Raw genomic sequence first — 25,199 nt, forward strand, 5'->3', positions numbered from 1 at the left:
AATTATTATTATTATTATTACAATATTTTTAGATAATTTAGATAAATTGCAATACTTTAAGTATATTTTACTTTATATTATTGTGTCAATCACAATATGAAATGTTTCATTTAAAATAATAATAATAATGTTTATTTTTATTTTTGAAATCATTATAACTATTAGTAACCATAAAAAAAATTTGGTGATAATAGTTTATGAAATATATTTTTTATTTCACTGATATCATATATATATACTGTTATATATATATTTAACGGTTATATACTGTACTACTAGTAAATTGAATATTTGTTTGATATTTAATATAATAATAATAATACTAATGTTAGATAAAGTAAAAAAATCCCCATTTTTTATTAGTGATGAATGAATATAATGTTATTGATATTTCCTAAACTATTAATAATATATTTATAGTAATTTTTAAAAAAAATATCTATTACATTATTATTAAAATATAATAATAATATTTTCAAAAAAATTTATATTGTATTAAAATTTTGTGAATGAAAATAATTACAAATATAAATATAATTAATACATTTTTTTAAAAAAATAAACAAATAGCATAATCATCACTGCACATAATAACTTGAGAGCAAAAAAAATATTTATTTGATGAATAATCCATAATCATTTTTGATAAGATTATTTAATTATTTATTTTTTTTCAGGGAAACATAATGTAATAGATTTTATGTTAGCTAACAAATATTTATTAAAACAATATATTTGATTGTTTTTATAAAAATTAAATTAAATCTAATTATAATTTTATAATTATAAACATTTAATAACACATTATTAAAATGCAATAAATATATTATTAGTATTAGTATTAGAGTATTAGTAGACAAATATTTATATATTTATTTAATTTAATTTATTGATAGCTATTATAGTCATAAATCCTGGTAAATATCAATTATTTAATATATTGAAAAATTTTTTTTTATAAATATTTTATTGATAAATAAATATTATTGCACTTTTTCCCCTTTAAATAAAGACATTTTTTCTAAAGTGTTTTAATATATAATATTAAATAATTATAATATAATATAAATTATTATAATATAATATAAATAATTATAATAACATAATATATATTAAAATAATTGTCTTATATTTTTTTAATAAAATATTTAAATAGAATTATTATATAAAAATAATAATTATTATTTAATAAATTATAATTTATTAATATTGTTTTTTTGGATTTTAGAAAATAATAAATATTAAATAAATAGTTAAATAAAAGTAAATATTTTTTTTATAAATTTATGACATTGTTTAACAACCAATTAATATAATTTAGTTCAAATTTTTGTTGTTGTTGATATTTTATGAATAATTTTATATAAATACAAAACAATAAAAAAAATTAATTAAATATAAAAAACTATCATGTTAGTTAGATTTAATAATGTAATTATATTTTTTTAAAAAAAAATTAAGTTTTTATCTTTATCTATTAAATTAAATAATTTTATGTATGTGTGTATAAATTGTTGGCATAATTTTCTGTTTGTAATATTTAAAAAAATAAAAATAAAATTAAAAAATTAATAATAAAATATAAACATTTTAATGTCTAAATGAAGTCCGTTTGACAAGTCCTGACTGATTATCTGCCGGGAACTCATTGTTTTCGGTTCTCTGGTAACCCCTGTTATCATAGGAATAATAATTTCGGGATCTCTGACCGCCAGCACCTGCTGCTGCTGCTGCCGATGACGATCCCTGAGCCATATGATAGCTATCGGTACGTTTGGGTATATTATCGACTACTCGGCGCTGTTGATAGTAGACATCACCACTATTAGCACCATTACCGCCAGCAGCACCGTTAGCTGCATCCAAATAGCTGCTCCTCTGAGCCAATGATGAACCGTACGGCTGCTGCTGCTGCTGATGGCGATTGTTGGTGTTGTTGTTATCATAGTTTGATCGGGCATTTTGTTGTTGGGGTTTTGGTGGCGGTTGCGGCTTATTTAACGATACCCGTGGTATGGATATAATATTGTTGACTTGCAATATAGGCTGAGCACTGTTAATACTATCGGTGCTTAACTCCGGCTGCTGTTGCTGTTGTTTACCACTATTTATATCATTATTGTTATCTTCACGATTGATACCACCACCACCACCACTGATGGTAAATGTTTTGGGCGGTTGTGTCAAACTGACCCGATTGGTCAACGATTCCTGTCTTTTATTATTATTATTATTAGTGTCGCCACCACTATTGACCGGTGCTGTCGGTGGCGGCGGCTGATTGTTGGCATCATAACTGTCCACAAAATTACCCCAATTGTTTGCATGAGACAACTGGCGTTTTTGATTGTTAATCTCTCGGTCACGTTGGTAAACATATATTATCAAGGCAAGCTAAAAGTATTCAAATAAAAATAAATTTAAAAATAATTATTAAGCTAGCATATTTATTATGAAATTATTATTTTTAAATTTTTTTTGTGATTACAAACCAAAATTATCCACCAAATAGGTCCACCAAATTCAATAAAATCAATGATAACTATAAGTTCAGCAAAAATCGGTTTTCCCTGTAGTTCATCAATACCTTTATCGCTTATCTCTTTAAGATCATCCTAAAAAAAAATTTTTTAATTAGTAATTAATAGTTTTATTAATTAAATATTATTTTTTTTTATATTTTAAATAAAAAATTTACCGCAAACTTGACACAAACATACACACATACGCCAATTGAATAGATAATCCTAATTGTTGTTATTATTTGCCAAAATTTCAAACATTTACTTAACTCTTTCTATATAAAATCAAACAACAAAAATAAATAAATAAATAAATAAAATAATTATGATTTAAAATCATAAAATAATTTTTTATGATTTTTTAAATTGTTTAAAAAACTTACTGAGTTGCCTATAAATAATACAATTGCCGATATAAACCAAATAGCACGTATGGCCAGCTTAATAGCAACCAATGCAATTAGTACTAGATAAATTTTTAATTTAAATTAATTAAATAAAATTTTTTTAATTAATTATAATAATAATAATTAATATTTACTTGTTTTGGTATCGCCATTGATTTTATAAAACGACAATATGGTATTAGTAAAATCATCAGTATCAATTGATGGCTCGTTTTTGTGTGTTAACAATGATAATACAAATGCATCAAATGCTAAATAGCCTAGACAGTCGAGCTAGATTAAAATATTTATTATAAAAATTAGCATGCTAAATTAATAAATAATAATAATAATCAAAATCAATTACTATTGTTAAAACACCGGCTGTTATTGTCGATGCAAACAATGTACAGCCACAGCATCCCATTGTTTTTTTTGTGGTTTGTTTGTTTGCTCAATCAAAAAAAAAATTGAACTAGATAATAAATTTAATTATTTTAAAAAAATATATAATTAAACACAAAAAAACAATTTTTAAAAATTCAATTACATTGCACACTTAATAGTTAAAACTAATAAAATCAAGCATACACACACAATATGACTGTACAAAATTGCTTCAATATAATGTAATATACCTTATTTTTTTCTAATTTAAAGTATAACCATGATAAGTTCAATAATAAATATAACTTACAAAATACCACCACTAAAAAAACTATAAATACTATATTTAAATATATCAGTAATTAATACTAACAGTGAAATAGTGTGTATATTAATTATTGATATAAAATTTTTTTATGTGTGTGTGTGTGTGTGTGTGATACCTAAACTATTGCACTAATATAATAAAATAATTGTTGAAAATTTTGTTATTTTATTTAATATAATAAAATAAAACATTATTATTATTATTACAGTATTACCACTATATTATCATCACTACTTACGACAAAAAATTTATTATTTTTTTTTGCTGATAAAAAAATTATTAGTAGTTTTTATTTTATTTGTTTGTTTGATGAGATAATAGCTAACAGTAACAACAGTTAATCTTAGACAAATGTCAACTAATTATTATTATTATTATTATTATATGAAAAAATTAATATATATTTTTAATATATTAAATATTTATTATTAAACTTTCATAATTATATCTAATATTATTTTAATTGATAATATTTTCTTTTATACATTCATATAATTAAAATTGATATAAATAACATTTGAGTATTTTTTAAAATAAACTATTTTTTATATTCAATTGATTAATTTAAATCATAGAAAATAAAAATGATTATAACATTCAAATAATAATAAATATATAAAATTGAAAAATCACTTTTTCAACAAAAAAAAAATAAGTAAATAAATCTATAATTATAAGGAATTACTGTTTGATTTGATATATTGATAGTACAGTATATATATATATATATATATATAGTATATCTATTTGTTGTGTAAATTTCATTATTAGCTAACAATAATAATGATAACAGTTTTTTTAGTTATTAGTTTTTAGTTAATTCCTATTTCAAATAAATAATATTTTAATAATAGATATAATAAATTTTATTTGTGAACTAAACGTAAATATTTAATTTGACAACAAAAAATAAACAGATAATATATATATATATATATATTGTAGTAAATTAGCTAAATGTCACGTTTTGTTATTATTAAATTATATATATATATATATATATATATGTTCAGAAAATAATAGTATAATTTATTTACTAAACTAATATCATAATGATTTACAAATAAATAAAATAATAATAATTATAAAAGTAGTAGTAATTAATGATTTATTAAAAATTAAACAATATACTTTCTATTAATTGGCAATTTTGTATTACTAAAAAAATGATTTTTATTTTTATAAAATAAATATAAAACTATTAAATTAAAATAAAATAAAAATTTTAATTATTTTTTCCTAATAGTCATTTAAATATTATTTATAATTTAAATATTATATAAACAATTTAAATACAAGTTAACCTGTTATGTATATCTAAAAATAAAAACTAATCATAGATTTTTAACACTTACAATAAATTAAAAAAAAAAATTATTGCATAGTTATTATAGTGATACAAAACTATGATAATTATATATATCATTAAATTCATGCTAAAATTATACATTTATAGATTAAAAAAATAAAATAAGTAAAAATACCCGGTACTAAAACAATTGATTATATAATGATAATAATTGTTTAGTTGGATTATCACTAATTATTAGCTAAAAAAAATTTCTAATACAATAAAAACCATTTATGTTTTTTAGTTGAAATTTTATTACCCCTGTATATTATTACAATTATAGTAATTTACAATATTATTGTTAAATAAAATTAAATGACTATTATAGAAAAATTAGTGTAATATTATTATTTTTTGATATATATATATATATATAAATTACATATATTTATCTAATTTTTTCAATGACTCATATTTGCTAAAATAATATAATAATTTTTTTTCTTTTTTTTACTTGATTTGATAAAATTATTATAATATTATAGATATAAAAAAATACTTTACTTTATAGTATAATAAAATAAAATAAAAACTTTTTGATAAATAATGTATGCAATAATAATAAATATTAATAAAAAATATCTAATATTATCATTTATATATAACTATTTTATGAGAAATAAAAAATTATTGAAATATCTTCAAATAATTATCAATTAATTCAATTATAATTACAAAAAATAAGTAAATTTTATGGTTATCTATAATTTATTTAAAAATTAAACTTAAAATATTAGCTATTATTATGATTATTATTTATGACACTATTATACTATATTAATATAAAAAGATTTTCTATTAATAAATTTTTTTTATAATATTTAGTTACAAAAAAAAAGTTTGAATCTAATAAAATAAAATTATTATCTAATAATAATAATTATTATTTTTAAAAAAAAATATTAATATTTAAATTATAGAAAAAAATTATTACTAAATTAATTCATTATATAAATAATAATAATAATAATAAAATCTATTAATAAATACTAACTAAATAATAATTATAATAAAAAGTTTTTGATAATATTTTAATTGCAAAATACCTGTAAAATAAACTTTTAAATAAAAACTGTAATAAAATATAATACAAAAAACATACAACACTTGTGTGCCATCTATTGGTTTGTATTGTCAACCAATCGTATTGTTTGTATGAGTGTTGTTGTCATTCATTCAAACAGTCAGTCAATCAGTCTCTGTCTGTCTGACTGTTGTTGTGTCCATAGTTTAAGTCCACAACAACAACAACAACAACAACACTAAAGATATGTCAACATTGGATCAATTGGAGACCAATTTGGAGTCGTTGACCGAAAATGTCAGGCAATTGGGTATAATTGTTAGCGACTTTCAGCCGCAAGGCCAGGGACAGACTGCTCTCAATCAGAAACTGTATGTATTATTCTATGGAGGAAGGGGTTACCATCTCGATGACCACTTGACTGTATCATTATTTAAAAAAATAGCAACCAAATTGTTACATCATTGCAAGACATTGACCGCATCCGTACGGATATGATTGGCAAGAATAGCGATATTCAAGTGCCGCTCGACGTCTTCGAGTAAGTCATTCATTTGGTGTCATCGATGTCTTCATTAGCTCTCTCTGTCTGTCTGTCTGTCTGTCTCTCTCTCTCTCTCTCTCTCTCTCTCTCTCTCTCTCTCTGTCTCTCTCTCTCTCTCTGTCTGTCTCTCTCTCTGTCTGTCTCTGTCTCTCTCTCTCTCTCTCTCTCTCTCTCTCTCTCTCTCTCTSTCTCTCTCTGTCTCTCTCTCTCTCTCTCTCTGTCTCTTTCTCTATGAGTGAAGACACAATTTATTCATAACTTTTGTTTGTTTGTTATCATCCGTACTAACAGTTACATCGATACCGGCCGTAATCCTCAGCTCTATACCAAAGACTGTATGGAAAAAGCGTTGCACAAGAATGAGTCCGTCAAAGGAAAGATCGACTCCTATCGGGTCAGTAGTAGTAGTAGTAGTAGTAGTTGTTGTTGTCTATCCTATATCTGATCCTATTTTTGTTGTTGTGATAATCATTGTTTATTAACAAATCTCTTTACTGTCTGTATGTTTGTTGTTAACAGAGATTCAAAGCCATGCTTTTGGTCGAGTTGTCCAAAGTTTTTCCTAACGAAATGGGCAAATATCGGGCGGTTAGGGGCGATGAAAGGTCGTCCAATTGATCCAATACCTATCGGTGATGACGATGATGATGATGAACACACCAGTTATATCTTTACACATATTAATTACTCTCTATCTATCTATCTGTCTCTCTGTATATCATTTTGTAAAAAATAATAATAATATTTAATTTATATTTGAATTAATAATTTACGTAAAGTTTTATTTTTTAATAATTATATTATTAAAATTAAACTAAAAATAATTATAGTAATAATTACAGTATTACCGTATAAACGGTAATTATCGGAAATCATACAAAATAATAATAATCATATATATATATATATATAAAAAATTCAGTATAAAAATAAAAATGTTTGTCTAAATATCCATACATTAATAATTATTGTAATAAATTATTGGAATTATAATAATAATAATTTAAATAAATTTTTTTTTTTTGAAAATATTAATGTCATTTATAATTATAATTATCATCGGGTTGTCAAATGACATGACATCACAGATACCTGAGGTCATCATCTAAAGTATATATATATATATAATGAATGATTATATGATATACTTATTAATAATAATAATAATATACCGGTAATTATTATATTGCAATTAACAACACAAATAAAAGACAAACCAATTGATAGATTGATTGGTAATTTATATAAAAAAAAACACTTATAAAAATTGATTTTTTTAAAAAAATACGGTATATATACCGTATATACGATACTAACTTACGGTAGCATACAATTGGACAACCGATTGTATTATTATGACCGATACTACTACTACTACTGTCTCTCTCTMTCTCTCTCTCTCTCTCTCTAACTATCTATCTATCTATCTCTCTGGTGGTTATACTGGACCGTACGGTACTGTTTTGTTTAGCTAACAGTCCTATATTATGACCATAAGTTTCACATTAATTTTAAGTATACCCTACCCGTCCATAACAACAGTACGGTCAGTGATATCTAAACATACACACAAAAAGAGAGAAAGAGAGAGAGAGAGAGAGAGAGAGAGAGAGAGAGAGAGAGAGAGAGAGAGAGAGTACCGTATATTCAAGTTATGTGTCAATTGTATTGTAAAAAAACATTTAAAAAAAATCTATGATATAATTATACTATAAATACAAATAAAATAAATAGCAGTCAATGTAATAATAATTATATTAAATTAATTGTCAAATCTTCAAGTGTTCAATGATATTGTTCTTCATTTGCTGTCTCGGCTTCAGTATTAGTCTTCCGTTGTCATCGCAAGACATGGCAAAGTCGGCCAATACTTGTCTGGTCCGCGATATTATGCTAATTATTATTATACACAGTATGATCGGTAAAAGAGATATAAGTATCGGTAAACAAATTGGTCAATTGGTTGGCGGCGACTACTGTCGTCGGCCAACAACAACAACATCGGTAACCCGACTGCCCGATAATCAATACATACATTGAAGTGGCCACCACTCGCTTGTGTATACCCATCGAAAACAAGGCAATCAATATAAGACAATTGATTGTAAACAAATAGTGACCAATCAATGAGTCCAACAATGATATATAGGCTGTTTGCGGATCGTTTAGCCAATTGAATGCCGAAACACTAGTGGACAGCGACGATACCAATAGTATTATACGCCAGCGACGGGTGGCCGGCCTTTCGATGGACACAATTTCCATTAGCCGTCGCTCGAAGGCCTTGAGATCTGTACGCCGGCAGCGGCGGTAAAAACAAACAAACATTAAAAAGTGTGGTCAGATTTTTGGTTGTAGTTGTTTCGGGTGGTCAGACAATCGCGGTGTGATTATGACATACCATCGCATATCATCTGATCCGTAGTGTATTGTATGGTCTGTGACTGCATTGTCATCATCGTTGTCGTTGTGGTCGCTATGGGAGGGCGGGCGGGAGGTTTCGGGTGGGGTTTATCACAATTGGTGGTCACTATTATTACGGTATTAGTATTATTAACGTCAATATATCACTGTATTTCACATTGAAATTGTTTGCTATTATTATTGGTATTACTATTGGTTTCTATTGTTATTAATATAATTTGTTGTGTAATGTTATGTTTGCAAAAATGCATGTATAGTACTGTACAGTATATATGTATTGCATTCATATACAGTGTATAATAAATAAAAAATATTACATAACCTATGATAGAGTCAATGATATTATATAATATTATTATTACTGATATATAATGTTTCACATTATTATTAATTTTTTTAAAAAAAATATATCTAATGTTAAATATAATATCCAATGGGTTACTATTATTTTAATACATAGTATTATTATAATAATAATAATTAATTTTTATTATACTGTAGGGTTATATTATTATTATTATTATCTAGATAAAATTGGAATTATTTTTAAAAAATTTTACCATGTTGAAAAAAAATTAATATAATTTTTGTCACAAATAACGTTATATTAGTTGAGATTTAAAATAATTTTTTTTTGTTATAAATTTTATAAATATAATTAAATAAAAATAATAATAATTTACTTTTAAAAAAAAATCAAATATTTATTATAATTATCATATATATTGAATATTATAATAATTAAAAGTAAAATTTTTTAAGTATATATATTTATATATATGATTAATTTGAATGCATATATAATAAACACAATTGAATTTTAATATATTAATAGTTAAAATTAGAAACTATATATTATAATATTTGAAGTTAATTAACAACAATAAGAAAATAAAGTAAAAATTATAATTTTATCGTATGATGATTGCAATTGTATTTAAATTTATCTATAGTTAAATAGCAAACAATAAATAAATTATAAAAAAAATAATAATAATAATTGTATAAAAATTGATTATACTCTAGAAGACAATCAAATACAAATTTTAAAAAAATAAATTATATAATATATGAATTTTTATTTAGTTATTTAATTTTATTGATGAATCAATTATCATAATAATAATAATTATTATTATTATTATTCAATCTATTATTTAATATGCGGAATTATTTATCAGTAAATTAGAAAAATAAAATTAAAAAAAAATAAATAAAATTGTTTTTATTTACTCAAACAAAAATTATATATATATTATTATATATATATTTTTTCCCCAAATAAATCTGTCTGTATATGTATGTACTGTAGTATTAAAAAATTTAAATTAAAAACTGAAAATGAAAATGATTTTAATTTTATTTTACTTTTTGCTTCTTCTATTTAGTGAAAAATTTATTTATTATTATTATTTATTTGAATCTATTATATTATATTATTTATTTTTTCATAATCTAATCAATCAAATGGATATAAATTTTTTTTAAATTTTATTTTATAAAGATTTTTTATTTAGTACTGTTTTTTGTTTGACCCTTATATTTGTGTTGTACTAATTCATTGAATACAAACAAAAAAAATTGATACCAATAAAATGTGACATCAAATTTTTTGTGTGTTTGTTGATTATATATATATTTATTATATTTTCATTTTATATATATTGTTTAGGCATTCATATTCATACATATATATATATTTATTGGAGATTATTATTATTATTATTATAATAAAAAATATTATTTTATATGCTTATCTTGTTGTTGTTGTTGTTGCTTATGATGTCCTGAATTGACTAAATAATTTATTTTATATTATATAAAAATTTTCAATAAAACTAATATGATTTTACTTTGCATAATATTTAAATTAAATATTATATTATTATTATTAATAGTAATAATAATTTTATAAATTAAAAATCTATTAATATATGTATATACGATATGCGAATACAATATATGATTTTTTAAACAACAAAAAAACTGATTAAATAATTATAAAAATATTTTAATTTTTTTGTGCTATTTTTTAATATGATAGTACAGATTATTATTATTATTATTAAGTTAAACAATGGTTTGTTTTATTTTTAGATAGTATCATCATATACAATACAAATAGTTTATGTTAATAATAATAATAATAATACAAGAAAATTGAATTATTATTATTATTATATTATATATTAATTTTATGATAATAGCTATGTTTTAGAAAATCATTAAATAAATCTAATCATTAAAACTACTAATAATAATAATACAGTAATAGCAACAAATTAAATTTATTTTAACTAATTTAACATTTCTATAAAAAATTCTAAAAACACTATAATAATAAATAATAATAATTATAATTTTATTATAAAGTTAGTTAAACTCATCATTTAATAGTTTTTTTTAAAAAAAATAAATATTAAATAAATATTTTAATATATAAAAAACAATAAGCAATATATTAATTTATATAAAAAATTTTTATAGTTAATTATGTAAATATTAATTTTACAATATTGTCGATTGTGTTTTTGTTGTTGTTGTAGTTTTATTTTCATCATATATTTATATAAATATAAATATTTAGTAAAATATTTACTAACAATTATGAAAACATTAAAACAATATACTAAATAAAAATAAAAATAATAATAAAATAAAACAAATATTGATTCAGTCATAACTGTCTTTTAAGTTAAGTTATAAATTTTTTTACAATCGATAGCTTCCTCACAATTTGATGTGATTTAAGCAAAAAAAATAAAATTAAAAAAAACAATAACAACAAATAAAAAAGTTTTTATTTTATTTTTTGTGTAAGCAATTTGATGTCACTTTACTTAACAATATACACTATATTATGAATTGTTTTTAATTAAATTATAATAATTTTATAATAAACTATATTATTATTCACAAAAAAAACTTATTATGATGTTAATTTTTAAAAAAAAATTATATTAAATTATTGTATATAATTTATTAATTGTTGCATATATATTATATATATATTTAAAAAAAATAAAACTAAAATTTATAATTGTACTATACTTAATAAATATTAATATCTTTATTTAATAAATAATTTGTGTCTAATATATATTTTATTTAAATAAAAAAAATACACATTAACTGTCAATATTATATAAAATCAGGCTGTATAATAATAATAATAAATTTATACAAATTTTATTTTTATTTAATAATAAAAAATACAACAAATTAAAACAAATTTATTAAATTTTATTTTATTTTAAATTTATTGTTAATTTTAAATTCACAGTCTCTCTCATAGCTAAATACTAATTAAATGCTAATATAGTATAAATTGTTTTGTTTAACAAAATATATTGTTTGCTCAAATAAAAAAAAATTTAGACCAAAAAAAATTTAATTTAGCAAAAAATAAAAATTATTTTTATTGCTAATTTTTGTAAATTGATAAAATCCAATTGTGCATATTAATATAAGATAAGCCTAATTGGCACATATATTATAGTAAAGTATTATTATTATTATTATACTGTAGTTTATAAAACTATTAACCAATTTTTGATTACTTTATTATATTATTGAAAAATAAGTATATATACATATATTTGTATAATAAAAAAAACTGTATAGATTTTAACAGTAATTTAAATTTTATTTGTGAACTATTGCTCTCTCTCTCTCTCTCTCTCTCTCTCTCTCTCTCTCTCTCTCTCTCTCTCTCTCTCTATGTCTCGCATTTTGCTAATAACGTGATTAATAAATTTAATAGCTTTCGGCTAAAAGAGTGAGAAAAAAATATTTTTGTTGTTTTTTGTTGTTGTTGTTGTTGTAGTTGTATATTCTGTATGTTTAATGCATATAATAATATTATATAAGATTATTAAAAGCCAAGAGAGAGTACTTATATTTATATATATATATATATATGATGTTTATTATGCAGACACACACAGCAACAAAAAAACATTGCTTGAATTTTAAAACCCATACATACATACATACACACACACACACACACACACACACATACTGTATTTTCCTTAAAGTAATAGACTAATAATAAAATTATAATATTTTAAAGAGAGAGAGAGAGAGAGAGAGTAAAAAAAGTAAGTGAATGAGTGAGTTAGTGAGTGAATAATTAGTGGGTGAGTGAGTAAGTGAGAGAGAGAGAGAGAGAGAGAGAGAGAGAGAGAGAGAGAGAGAGAGAGAGAGAAACCTCAATATAAGTCAATGTATTGTTATTGGGGATATAGAAAACAGGGATGACTTGTATAATACATACAAAGTAGTAGTAGTACTAGGGATGAGAGGTGAGAGTGGTTTACAATACACAATGTTTTTTCAGGGAAAGGTATATAAAGTGGAGCGCCTCATCATTTTGGGAACTACACACACATGTGCCAAATTTTTTACCTGTTTTTTTTAATAAAAGATTGAAAATTTTTATAAAACCCGCATCATCTGTATATTTATATATAAAATATATATGAGTCTCATCTATAATACAATTGCTGAAAGATTAGTGTAATATTTATTATTATTATTAAGTAAAAGTGTTGTCTATTAAATCAATTTTTTATATATATATATAAAATACATTGATTTTCATCAAATTTTGCTCAAATATTTTTGTTAAAAAATTTGTTTCTTTGTGAGACACAAAGTTTTTTTCAAATAATAATTTATTTTTTATTCATAAGTGAGTTATATATATATTTATATAAATTAATTTTAATCATAATATTATAATATTTCAATTTTAAATTGTTATTTATATCTACAGAAAATTTCAAACTATTTTTTTTGTAACGATGAAGCTATTCATTACAGTATTTTTAGGTAAGTTTAATATATATTTAATAATATAATAGTAGATAAAATAATTGATATATTGATATGATTATAAATATTCTGTTTTTATTAATATCATATTTTATTTACTTTATTACTACAAATTTAATTAATTATTTTTATTTTACTAATATTTTATAAAAATTATAAAATATAAAACACTTTATTACTTAAATAGTTGTTATGTTTTATTCTATACAACAGATATTAATTATTTTTAATTTATAATAATAATAATAATTATTATTTTGTAAAAATAAAGTGATAAACTATGCCTTAATAACTTTTAAAAAATATATAAATAAATAAATATAAATATAAATTATATATACAATAAAAATATTTATAAATCCGATCTTAATGTATGTTAAATATAAAATAAATTACTTGAGTATTCATTCAGTTATGCAAAAACAATATACTTATTAAAAAAAATAATACTATATTGTTATTTATAAACATATAACACATTAGTTGAAAAAAAAATATAATTTATACTTTTATCTAATGTCTTGTTAATAAATTTAATTTAAAATAATTGCATTTTTAAAAAAATTTATATCTATTTATATCATTTATATTTTATACTGTATATGGTTTTTTTAATTTTATTTAAAAATATTAGTTGTAACATTCAAGTACTTTATTATTAGTATTTTTGTTATATTTAAATACTTAACAAAAAAGTTTATAATGTTTTTTAGAAATGCATTTTTAAGTATTAATTAGTTCATCCAAAATATTTTTAAAAAAATAAAACAAATAGTCTATAAATTTTACAAATCTATTATAAGAAACACTTTTAGAGAGAAAGAGAGAGAGAGAGAGAGAGAGAGAGAGAGCGATAAAAGTTAAAAAAAACTAAAACATTAAACAAAAATAAATAACAAATAAATCTAGAAAACAGTAAACAATAATAAATTGCTAATAAAACATATGGTAAAATTTATTTATATTTATAAAAAGTAATTTAAATTTAATTTATTAATATTATAAAATAGTGTTTTAAGTTATTTATATAATAAAATTATTTTATTTTGATAAATATATTTTTATATAATTAAAAATAAACATATTGATTTAGTAAACATTATTTTTAATATTTAGTTAAGGTATTTATAGTTAGTATATTTATAAATTATAATACAATACATATTAATATATATATATAGTATATAATACCATATATAGTATTAATATAACAATATTTTGAAAAGCGTGTTATCAATTAATAGTTTAATTTGTTTGACAATAAAATATTTAAAAATTATTTCCTGTATAAATGTTTTTTATTATATACACTATTTTATGTATATATATGTATATAAGGGAACAGGTATACTAGTAAACTAACTGTTCCTTATTGATGGCTTTCATCATCAAATTATATGATTGAAAGTGATGCTAATGTATCCACAAAAAAATATAAATAAAAAATTTGAATGACAGCTCAATCTACAAGTTTTATATTATATTATATATTTATATAATATATGTATTGTCAATAATTTAGTGTATAATCTTAATAACAACATTATAGACGCTATTAATAATAACAATAATGAAATAAATAAATAGAAAATGTTTTGACTGGAAAATTATAAAATACAAAATAATAATAATAATAAAAATAAAATAATAATAACAAATTATTTCCACTTTAATTTCCTATAGCGTTCAATAAATATTTTCATTTATTGTTGTTATATTTGTAAAATAAATTGGGTTTTAAAGGATTAATAAATATTTTTGTTTAACAAAAAAATAATTTATAAAAATTTAATATCCATTTTAAAAATTATTAATAAAATCTTTATATATTTTATATATGATAGTATAGTTGAAACTAAATATGTTTTTAAAAAATAATTTATATTATAAATTATATATATTTTTAAAAAAATATATATATGAAATCTAACTATTAAACTAATTTATATTTAAACTTTTTAGTGCATACATTTACAGTATTATTTATTTATTTATTTTATTATCATTACAATTACTGTATTATTTATTCACTCAATTATAGTATTTTTTTCAAAAAAACCGTTTAATTAACATTGTTTTATTGCAAATATAAAACTAAATGAAATAATAAATATTTACAACAACAACAACAAAAAGTTTGTACGCGTATTGAAAGTAAATGTAATTTTTTTGAAAAGTAAATTAAGTAAAACTATTTTCAAAAAAATACTTTTATTATATATTTTTTGTTATTTATACATATATTTATGTATATTGTTTAGATAGGGGGTAGGGGGTAAATAAAGTTAAAATAAAACTTTATATATATATTGATATATAGTTTTCTGGGGCTAAGGAAGCGTATCTAATATTATAACATTTTTAGCACACATTGTGATAAATGGCAATAAAAAAACATTTATATTTATGTATATTATTTAAATATATATATTTTTAAAAAAACAAAATACCCAATAAAATGTTAATAATCGCATCACTGACTAGTATAGGGCTCTCAAAAAAAAAATTAACAAAAAACATTATATTCGTGACCTAAACAACAACATCAAGCCATCCAAACACATACATACAGTACATACACACACATACATACATACACATAGACATACATACATACATAATGTACATAGACTTAGACTTAGACATAGACAACAATTACTAGACATACATACATATATAATATAACTTAAACACATGTCTAACTAAATACACTCTTTAAAAAAACACACCATTAAGTTGTTATTTGACTGAAAAACCTAAATTGACTTTTAATCAAATATTCAATAAGTGTTTTACAACAACAAGTAATTTATTGATTAATACAATAGAGTAAAACAAAAAAAATCTATTTAGCATAATATGTTTTAGCTATTAGTTATGTTATACACACACACAAAAAACTAATACATAATTAAACGTTAAAATGAGAAAATAAAAATATTTTCAAAAAATATTTTCGTTTATCAAAAAAAATGATTGGAAATGTGATATTCAATACACAATACTTTTGTTAGATATATATATATATTTGTTTATTATTATTATTATTATTATTATTATTTGAGTTGTTTTTAATATTTTGATGTCACGATTTTTTTAAAAAGTCAAATAATCAAAAAAAAATTAATTACTATTTGTACTGTAAAATAAAATGAAAAGTATTTAGTTTAGTATTACATAAAAATAATTATTAATATACTTATATTGAATTTAAATTAAATTGTTTTCACTAAAATATTGTATGTGAAAGTTTATTATAACATGATTTTATTTATTGTAATATATTTTCTCAAGTTATTATTAATTATTTACATAAAATATTATACACACACATATATATATATATATATAATTATATTTTTATTTTTATTTAATATTCACAACAAATAGTCAAATTGTTAATTGATTTTATTTGTTAATTTGTATGTGTGTGTGAATTTTTTATTTTTAAAAAAAGTTAAATTATGTATTTAATTAGTACAATATTATAATATTTTTATAGATATTATTTATGAAAAATAATTTTCAATATAGTATATATATATAAGTTATTAATTATATAGTTTTTTAGTATATATGAAAATATATTATATAATCTACTATAATTATAAACATAAAAAATATAATACAATACCACGTTTTTTTGTTTTTTAAATGTTGTATTAATAATTTGAAAATAACTTAATACTTAAATAATTTAATATCATTTGAAAATAATCTATAAAAATTTTATGCTAAAATTTGTATATTAATAATTTTGTTTTTTTAAAAAATATAATCAATTTTTTATTTACTAAATAAAACTAGCATTTCAATAAAAATTATTTATCAATAATTTGAAATTACAAAAAAAACTGATTAAATTGTGTACAATATATATATATTGCAATGTAGTTATCAATTATGCAAATGAGTTAAATATATTAAACAAGAAATCAAACAATTATTTTTTATAGTACTGTATTATTATGTATTGAATAATAAATATTATCATAATTTTATAATATATAATAATATTATTATTGAATATTATTGCTTGATTGGCCTACAAAATGCTATTTATTATTAATAATAATAATATTAATAAAATATGTACATCATTATGACCTATTTACAAATATATGTGAATTTATATATATGATGAAAAAAAATTATTGAAAAAAAATTATTAAATTTTATTTATTGATGAAATAAACAAAATAAAAATCATTTAATATTGTCAACAACAACAAAATTTCTCTAAAGTAATATAATACAAAATATTTTTTATACTGAATATATATATACATAGTATATATATAATAAATATTATTTTATAATATTTTGTATTTATTGAAAAAAATATTAAAAAATTATTTTACTACTATTTTTTGTTGTTGAAAATATTTTTAAATAATTTTTTTATTTGAATGTATAATAAACACCTACTACTACTAGCTTATGATTTATTTATAAATTGAATAATAATAATGCACACACACTGTATGAATAATTTAAAAATATATATTTTTATTAATAAAACAAAACAATTTTTTTTATTAACAAAAACAATACAAAAAAAATTTGTTTTAACAGGATTTGCAATCATATTGACATTAAGTCAATCAAAATCATTGAATAAAAGGAGTAAACGGGAGGCCTGGCTGTTACCTGACGGTGCCGAGCTTTTGTTAACGGTATGTCCTAATAATAATAATATAAAAGATATTTTATATATTTAAAAATATTAAATTTAATTTTAATACTACTATTAATATTTTATGATAATAATAATAACTAAAAATTAATACTAAATAAATATTTCCAAATGGAATCCAATTATTGATTTGAATAGTATTTTTAAAAATAAATAAATTTATTAAATTATTTTTTATTTAATCAAATAATATATCATAAATCATAGTTTGATTTTAATAATATAAAAATATCAAATTTTATTTTTTTTTAAAATAAATAAATATTTAAAGTGCTTTTAATAATAATAATAATTTAATAAATTTTTATTATATTATTATTAGAATTATATGATTATAATACAGTGATATTTAAAAATATAGGAAATATATTATAAATACTTTTTTAAAATGCTTATTATAATACTGAAATAACTTATTGTATTATATATTCAGTATATAACAATCTATCAATTTGCTTATATTATTCTATAATTATTCAACAATATATATTAGTAAATTTTTTCAACAACAACAACAAAAAATACCCTAAAATTGATTGATAACTTATTATAAAGCAAAATAAATACTATAATAGATATCTATCATTGATTACTAATTTAAACTATCTATTGTATTATATATATATATAAAGAGATATACGCTATTTATAACACAAATTATATAAATATTATAATCATAAAATTATTATTATTTAAAAGAAAAAAATAATTGATAATTGGATTCATTTAAAAACATTGTTTTTTTGTTTTCATAATAATTGAATTTTATTTTTAAAATTTTTTGTTTTTGTTTTAATTATCAATTTTTTGTTGTTGTTGTGTCTATCATACCGTTACCGCCGACAAACAATAGAGTCAATTGAATACCGGCTTCCAGTGCAGTGAAGACGGCTATTATGCCGATGTGGACAACAATTGCCAAGTATTTCACGTATGCCATCAGCAAACCGATCCGGAAGGTCGGGCCATAATGAATCACTGGACCTTCCTGTGCGGCAATCAAACCATTTTCAACCAACTGACCCAGACATGCGCTTTCGAAGAGGAATCGGTTCCCTGTTCGATGGCACCACAGTTTTTCAATCTAAATCAACGATTAGGCGATCCGAAAGTCCAGTTCCTCGACGACAATGATATTGCCTCGGGTTATGCATTGTATCCGTCGCAAAAAATTGCCAACTAATCTAATAATATTATTAATTAATTAATTAATTAATTAATATAATAATAATAAAATCTAGTTTTTTTTAATAATAATAATTATAATAATAATTTTTAGTTACTTTCATTTAAAAAAAAATCAATTATATATATTTTTTTCTATATATATATTTATAGATTTTTGTGTGTGTGTGTGTGTGTATGGATTATCATTATTATTATTATTATTAATTCAATAAGTATGACTTGAATGCAATATATTATTATATAATATTAATATATATATATATATATATATATAAATAATTAATTAGGTATTATTGGTTTAAAGTATAGAGTTTATTATTATTATTATTTTATTAAAATATCATTTATATGTTAGTGTATATCAAATATGAGATGATTTTTGTTTATTGAATTTGTTTTTTATATAATATATTTAGCAATTTTATTATTAATTATTATTATTTTATTATTTGTTAATAACCATAAATATGAAACTACAGCTTTATTATATATTTGGCAATTTTAGTTATATTGATATATTAATTATTATTATTATTTTTATATTAATTATTATCTTATTTACTCTCACATATTATTTCATTTGTAATATACATTATAAACAATTTATAAATATAAATATATATATTTTTTTGTTATCGTTTTTAAAAACTATAAATACATTTAATTTTATTCAAAAAATATATTGTTTAAATTTTTTATTATAAAATACTATTTTAAAATAAAATAATTATTTTTTCTTAAAAAAATAAAATATAATTTATGTAAATTAAACAAAATCATTGATAAATTTTAATTAAAAAATATAAAAAATTGTTCTAATAAGTATTAATAATAAACATAATTATATATATATATATTTTGTTTGTTTAAAATAAACAAAAAAAAATATTTAAAATACAAAACAAACATTTTGAAAAACATCCAAAAAATTTAAATAATTATTTTATATATCTATATATATAAAATTATTTACTAATTGTGCTATTATTTGAAATTAGGTTTTTATCTAAATATAGACCACGTTTTGTTTGAATTTATAGGGATTCACAAAATAAAAATCATTAATTATTATTATTATTGTATTTATATTTAGTATAATTTTTATTTTATTTTTTTTGAATATCTTTACACTAAATAGTTTTTAGTAAAATATTTATTTTAGAAACTTATATTTATTATTTATTTTTTTATAAACACAATTTTATTCAAATATTTTATTCAATTAAAAATAACTTAGTAAACATTTTAGTATTTTCTTTGTAAAAATTGTTTTTTTAAATAAAATTATAGCACAATAAAAAGTAAGTACAACAATTTTTTTTACTACTAACTAATAAAAAAACTTAAAAATGTTTATTTATTTATTTAGAAAAAATTTCACATTTTATTATTTAATAAAAAAAAAGTTATAAATAATTAAATAAATTAAAAAGTTTGTACATTTTTACAATAAATTAAAAACATACTCTACTTTAATAAACTAAACATTATATATATTTTTATAACATTTAATAAACTATTATTTTTTTAAATAAAACAATTTTATATATTTTATTAAATTATTTGCCACAAATATTTTTTTATAGATATTTATTTAGTTGTAAAGTATAAATATAACTATAAATATAAATAACATTAATAATTAAATTAAAAACTAATACTATTTATAATATTAGCTACTTTTATAATGACTTGATTGGCAATGTATTTTTTTGTTTGTATATATTATTAATTAATTAATTTAACAATATATAATTAATATGATATGAATTTATATTTATATATAATATGTCTAAACTATATTAAATATCATATATAATAATAAATTATAATAATTTCTATCAATTAAATAAATAAATAAATAAAATAATAATAATATTAATTAAAAAACACTAAAAACATTAACAACTAGTTTTTTTTGGGAAAACATTTGGTCATAAAATAGTAATTAATAATTATTTTTTAAAAAAAACTATTTGAAATAAAACAATTAACTATAACTATTAAAATAATTAAACAAAATAATTGATTGATTGGCGATTATTATCATATAATCATCAGCTCTTTTTGTTGTCACTATAATCATCGTTATAGTTATCATTGTTGTTGTCGGTGTCCACTGAGTCTACGGCACACAAAATTACCCGCAAATCACCGAAATGTACGGACACTGCTTGCGAATGACATTCGGGTACATCTTCGCCGTGAAACAGATTATGACCCAAAACACAGGCCCACTCGTAGCCATACGTAGCCGACAAGTGACTGGTTATCCCGCGGGCAATATCGATAAACGTATCGAAACGGTAGATATTTTCGATGGCCACCCGTACCACTTGATTCCGGGTTTTCGTTTCCAACGAGTTATAGTCGATAATCGGATGGTATAGATGGGAACGGGCGCTCAGTATTACCTCATGAGGTTCAACCTATATATATATGTGTGTGTGATTATATAACATATATTATTAGTTGATATATATATATATATATATATTAAATAACATCATCACATAACTTGTCAATCAATATAATAATAATAATAATGTTAATTATTATTATTATTTGTTATAAAACTTGAAATATAAATTTTATGGATATAATATCTAAATAGTTTTAAGTTGTTGTTATAAATATTTTTTAAAAATAAATTTACTAAAATTATTATAATATTGCTATTATAACTAATAATAATTAAATAATTTAGACTTTTTTTTAAAAAACATAAAAATGTTAATCTATTTAATACTATTGAATATTTGCGGAAACTTATTAATATTTTTATACATCTAATGTATTATTTAATTGTATTATATATAAGGATTATATATTTATTTTTAAATTCATCTTAATTAACATTTTTTTAAATAATATAATTATCAAAAAAGTTACTAAATTATTAAAAATTTGATGATAAGATAAAAAAGATATGATAACTAAATTTCAAAATTTTTTTCCCCATAATTAAAAAATTAAATTTGTTTAAATGCTGACATATCTATATATAAAAATAAAATAATAACTCAATTATGAAAAAAATCACTTGAGATTACATTTGATATCAAATAAAATTGATGACAATCAAAATTACTTAAAAAAATTATTGATTGCTTATCAGTTACTGGAAAATTTGTTTAATTTGAAATGCAATTAGTATGCAATAAAAGTGTAAATTGTTTATTGTTTAATATATATTACTATCAAAAATATTTTTGATAATAAGTAAAAATTATTACTACTAAGTGTGTTTGCGTGTGTTTTTTGTTGTTGAATATTAATTCAATTAATATATAGTATATATATATACAGGTTATAGATATAAATTAATTTTCAAAAAAATGTATATATGTATAGAAATAAATCATATTAGTTATTATTATTATTATTATTTTTAATAATACTAATATATAAAACTAATAAAACTATTTTTATACTTTAAAAAAAAGTTAGGTGTGTGTGTGTGGGAGGGGGTATATGGGTTGGTGTGTCTGTGTCATAGGTATGTGTGTGTGTGTGTGTGTGTGTGTGTGTCTATGGTATGAGTAGTACCCACCTGTTTCATGATCTGAAACAAAACGACCTGTGCGTCGCCAAAACTAAATCCCAGATAAGTACCGGCCATATAATTGAAACGTGCATTAAACCCGTGCGGACCGATAACACACTGCCAGTACGGGCCGTGCATTTGGTCGAAAACGGCCGAAATATTTCCTGAAATCTTATCGTAAGTATTGTACTCCTGGAAGGCAATGATGGCTGTAGTGATTGCCTGGGCTTTCATTGTTTCACTCATTTCGCAGTCAATTACTTTTACTTTGTTTTTATCCGTCCGACGGGCGTCTCTGCAGTTAATTAAATAATTATTAATATAAATAATAATAATAATTAATAATATCAACTAAAATATTGTAATTATTAATTAGTTTTTTTTGATTGGTATATATTTTTGTATATGAAAAACAATAACAAAAAATAATTAATAAAAATTTTGTTAAAAATTAATTCAAAATTAGTTACAATTAAATTTTTTTTAAATAATATTATAGATTGTTAGCTATTAGTTATATATTGATATATACTGTATATATCGTTAAATAGAAAATGATTTTTTTATAGCTTAGTTGAAATGACAGGTTAAATTAAAAAATATTTTTAAAAATAAATATAAATGTTTGTATGAAAATAAAAATAATTAAAAAATATTAAGGTTTGTATAATAATTTTTATTATTTATTTAAACAAAATTTTTTTAATACATTTTGTTGTTGTTGTTGTTGATTAAAATGTATTAAAATTTGGTATTATATTAGCATAAATTTTTGTTAATAGTATTATTAAAATAAATCACTAAAAATATTTTATTTATAAATTAAATATATATATATATATATAAATTATATATATATTACTGAAAATACTGTAACTAGATTACTATAATATAATTTTATAAAAACAAATAATAAATATATAAGTGATATCTATAATAAATAAAACTTTATATATATATATATTTATAAAATATATTTTCTACTTATATGAAAATTATTTATAACTTTATAACTTACTATATGATATAAAATGATACACAAATATATTTATTAAAATAAAACAAAATTAGATTATAACAATAACAATAAAATCATAATTTAGTATTATTTAATATAACAATGCATATTATTTGATAGATTTATATAAAATATCATTTACCAAATGATATAACTAATTTTTTATTACTATATAAATAATTACAATTTAACTCATTTAATACCAAAGATAATACTAAAATAATTTTTGTTATCGTTATAAAATCGATTTAGAAAATAAAAACAACAATAATATTCATTAATAATAGTATCTATTTTTAAATATATATATATATATTTTTTAAAAAATAATAAATTTTAAAAACAAACAAAAATTAATAGTTTAAAATGAAACTTAGTTACCATATAAATGTCAATTTATATCTAGTCTAATAAAATAATAATAATACATGGTATGCTAAATGATACAGGTACTATATTATTTATAAAAATAAAATCACTAATAAATATTTCTAAAAAATTAGTCATTAAGCTTTTACATTTAAACAGCAAAATAACAAATTAGTCCATTGATAAATCATCATCATCATCATCAATAATAATAATAATAATAATAATAATAATAATAATAATAATAATAATATAAAATTGACTCTGAACAAATTTCTAACTAATTATATTAACCACTATTGTATCAACAGTGACACAAATATTATTGGCATTTTTAAAAAAAATAAATAAAAATTATCATGTTAATATTTATTATTATTATTAATGTTAACAATAAGTTTTTCTATATTATACTTAAAAATTAATAATTTTGTTGCTATCCTATGATAAAACATATGATATAATAATATCTGTCATTTAATATTGAATATTAAGAAATTGATTATATATTTAGCTCTAACTGAATATTATAATTATTCAGAAATTATAATTTAGTTATGCTATCGATATTTTTTT

At 19.5% G+C, this 25,199-nt stretch overlaps 4 protein-coding genes across 4 annotated transcripts; 2 read left to right on the plus strand and 2 right to left on the minus strand.

Annotated features, from left to right (window-relative positions):
* Positions 1 to 1,520: 1,520 nt before the first annotated feature.
* On the minus strand, positions 1,521 to 3,583 carry LOC128957134 (uncharacterized protein DDB_G0283357-like). The gene is made up of 7 exons (XM_054302851.1): positions 3,547 to 3,583; positions 3,276 to 3,383; positions 3,064 to 3,202; positions 2,906 to 2,988; positions 2,699 to 2,797; positions 2,493 to 2,615; positions 1,521 to 2,394 (listed from the first exon to the last, which is right to left on the minus strand). The coding sequence occupies exons 2-7, from the start codon at positions 3,333 to 3,335 to the stop codon at positions 1,591 to 1,593; spliced, it is 1,308 nt and encodes a 435-aa protein (XP_054158826.1). The 5' UTR covers positions 3,336 to 3,383; positions 3,547 to 3,583; the 3' UTR covers positions 1,521 to 1,590.
* Positions 3,584 to 6,116: 2,533 nt separating this feature from the next.
* Positions 6,117 to 7,278, plus strand: LOC128957135 (mediator of RNA polymerase II transcription subunit 10-like). The gene is made up of 4 exons (XM_054302852.1): positions 6,117 to 6,369; positions 6,444 to 6,539; positions 6,834 to 6,936; positions 7,062 to 7,278. The coding sequence occupies exons 1-4, from the start codon at positions 6,245 to 6,247 to the stop codon at positions 7,158 to 7,160; spliced, it is 423 nt and encodes a 140-aa protein (XP_054158827.1). The 5' UTR covers positions 6,117 to 6,244; the 3' UTR covers positions 7,161 to 7,278.
* Positions 7,279 to 8,243: 965 nt separating this feature from the next.
* On the minus strand, positions 8,244 to 9,213 carry LOC128957131 (nuclear envelope phosphatase-regulatory subunit 1-like). Its single transcript, XM_054302849.1, has 3 exons — positions 8,944 to 9,213; positions 8,578 to 8,833; positions 8,244 to 8,435 (listed from the first exon to the last, which is right to left on the minus strand). The coding sequence occupies exons 1-3, from the start codon at positions 8,999 to 9,001 to the stop codon at positions 8,312 to 8,314; spliced, it is 438 nt and encodes a 145-aa protein (XP_054158824.1). The 5' UTR covers positions 9,002 to 9,213; the 3' UTR covers positions 8,244 to 8,311.
* Positions 9,214 to 13,266: 4,053 nt separating this feature from the next.
* Positions 13,267 to 19,684, plus strand: LOC128957114 (U-scoloptoxin(01)-Cw1a-like). The gene is made up of 3 exons (XM_054302828.1): positions 13,267 to 13,273; positions 18,381 to 18,481; positions 19,355 to 19,684. The coding sequence occupies exons 1-3, from the start codon at positions 13,267 to 13,269 to the stop codon at positions 19,682 to 19,684; spliced, it is 438 nt and encodes a 145-aa protein (XP_054158803.1).
* The last annotated feature ends 5,515 nt before the right edge of the window (positions 19,685 to 25,199 follow it).

Source organism: Oppia nitens, unplaced genomic scaffold (assembly GCF_028296485.1).
Source record: "Oppia nitens isolate AA-2021 unplaced genomic scaffold, nextdenovo-longstitch-racon4-pilon3 scaffold36_pilon_pilon_pilon, whole genome shotgun sequence".
In the NCBI taxonomy this organism is placed as follows: domain Eukaryota; kingdom Metazoa; phylum Arthropoda; class Arachnida; order Sarcoptiformes; family Oppiidae; genus Oppia; species Oppia nitens.

Bases quoted from the DNA above. Each gene is read 5' to 3' on its own strand.
- LOC128957134 (XM_054302851.1), bottom strand. From the start codon at position 3,335: ATGGGATGCTGTGGCTGTACATTGTTTGCATCGACAATAACAGCCGGT. The intron at 2,989-3,063 runs GTAAATATTAAT...AAATTTATCTAG, and splicing joins CAATGGCGATACCAAAACAA to TACTAATTGCATTGGTTGCT. The intron at 2,798-2,905 runs GTAAGTTTTTTA...GATTTTATATAG, and splicing joins TATTATTTATAGGCAACTCA to AAAGAGTTAAGTAAATGTTT.
- LOC128957135 (XM_054302852.1), top strand. From the start codon at position 6,245: ATGTCAACATTGGATCAATTGGAGACCAATTTGGAGTCGTTGACCGAA. The intron at 6,540-6,833 runs GTAAGTCATTCA...CCGTACTAACAG, and splicing joins GTGCCGCTCGACGTCTTCGA to TTACATCGATACCGGCCGTA. The intron at 6,937-7,061 runs GTCAGTAGTAGT...TGTTGTTAACAG, and splicing joins GAAAGATCGACTCCTATCGG to AGATTCAAAGCCATGCTTTT.
- LOC128957131 (XM_054302849.1), bottom strand. From the start codon at position 9,001: ATGATGACAATGCAGTCACAGACCATACAATACACTACGGATCAGATG. The intron at 8,834-8,943 runs GTATGTCATAAT...GCCGGCGTACAG, and splicing joins GGATCAGATGATATGCGATG to ATCTCAAGGCCTTCGAGCGA. The intron at 8,436-8,577 runs GTATGTATTGAT...AATAATAATTAG, and splicing joins CGAGTGGTGGCCACTTCAAT to CATAATATCGCGGACCAGAC.
- LOC128957114 (XM_054302828.1), top strand. The intron at 18,482-19,354 runs GTATGTCCTAAT...GACAAACAATAG, and splicing joins GTGCCGAGCTTTTGTTAACG to AGTCAATTGAATACCGGCTT.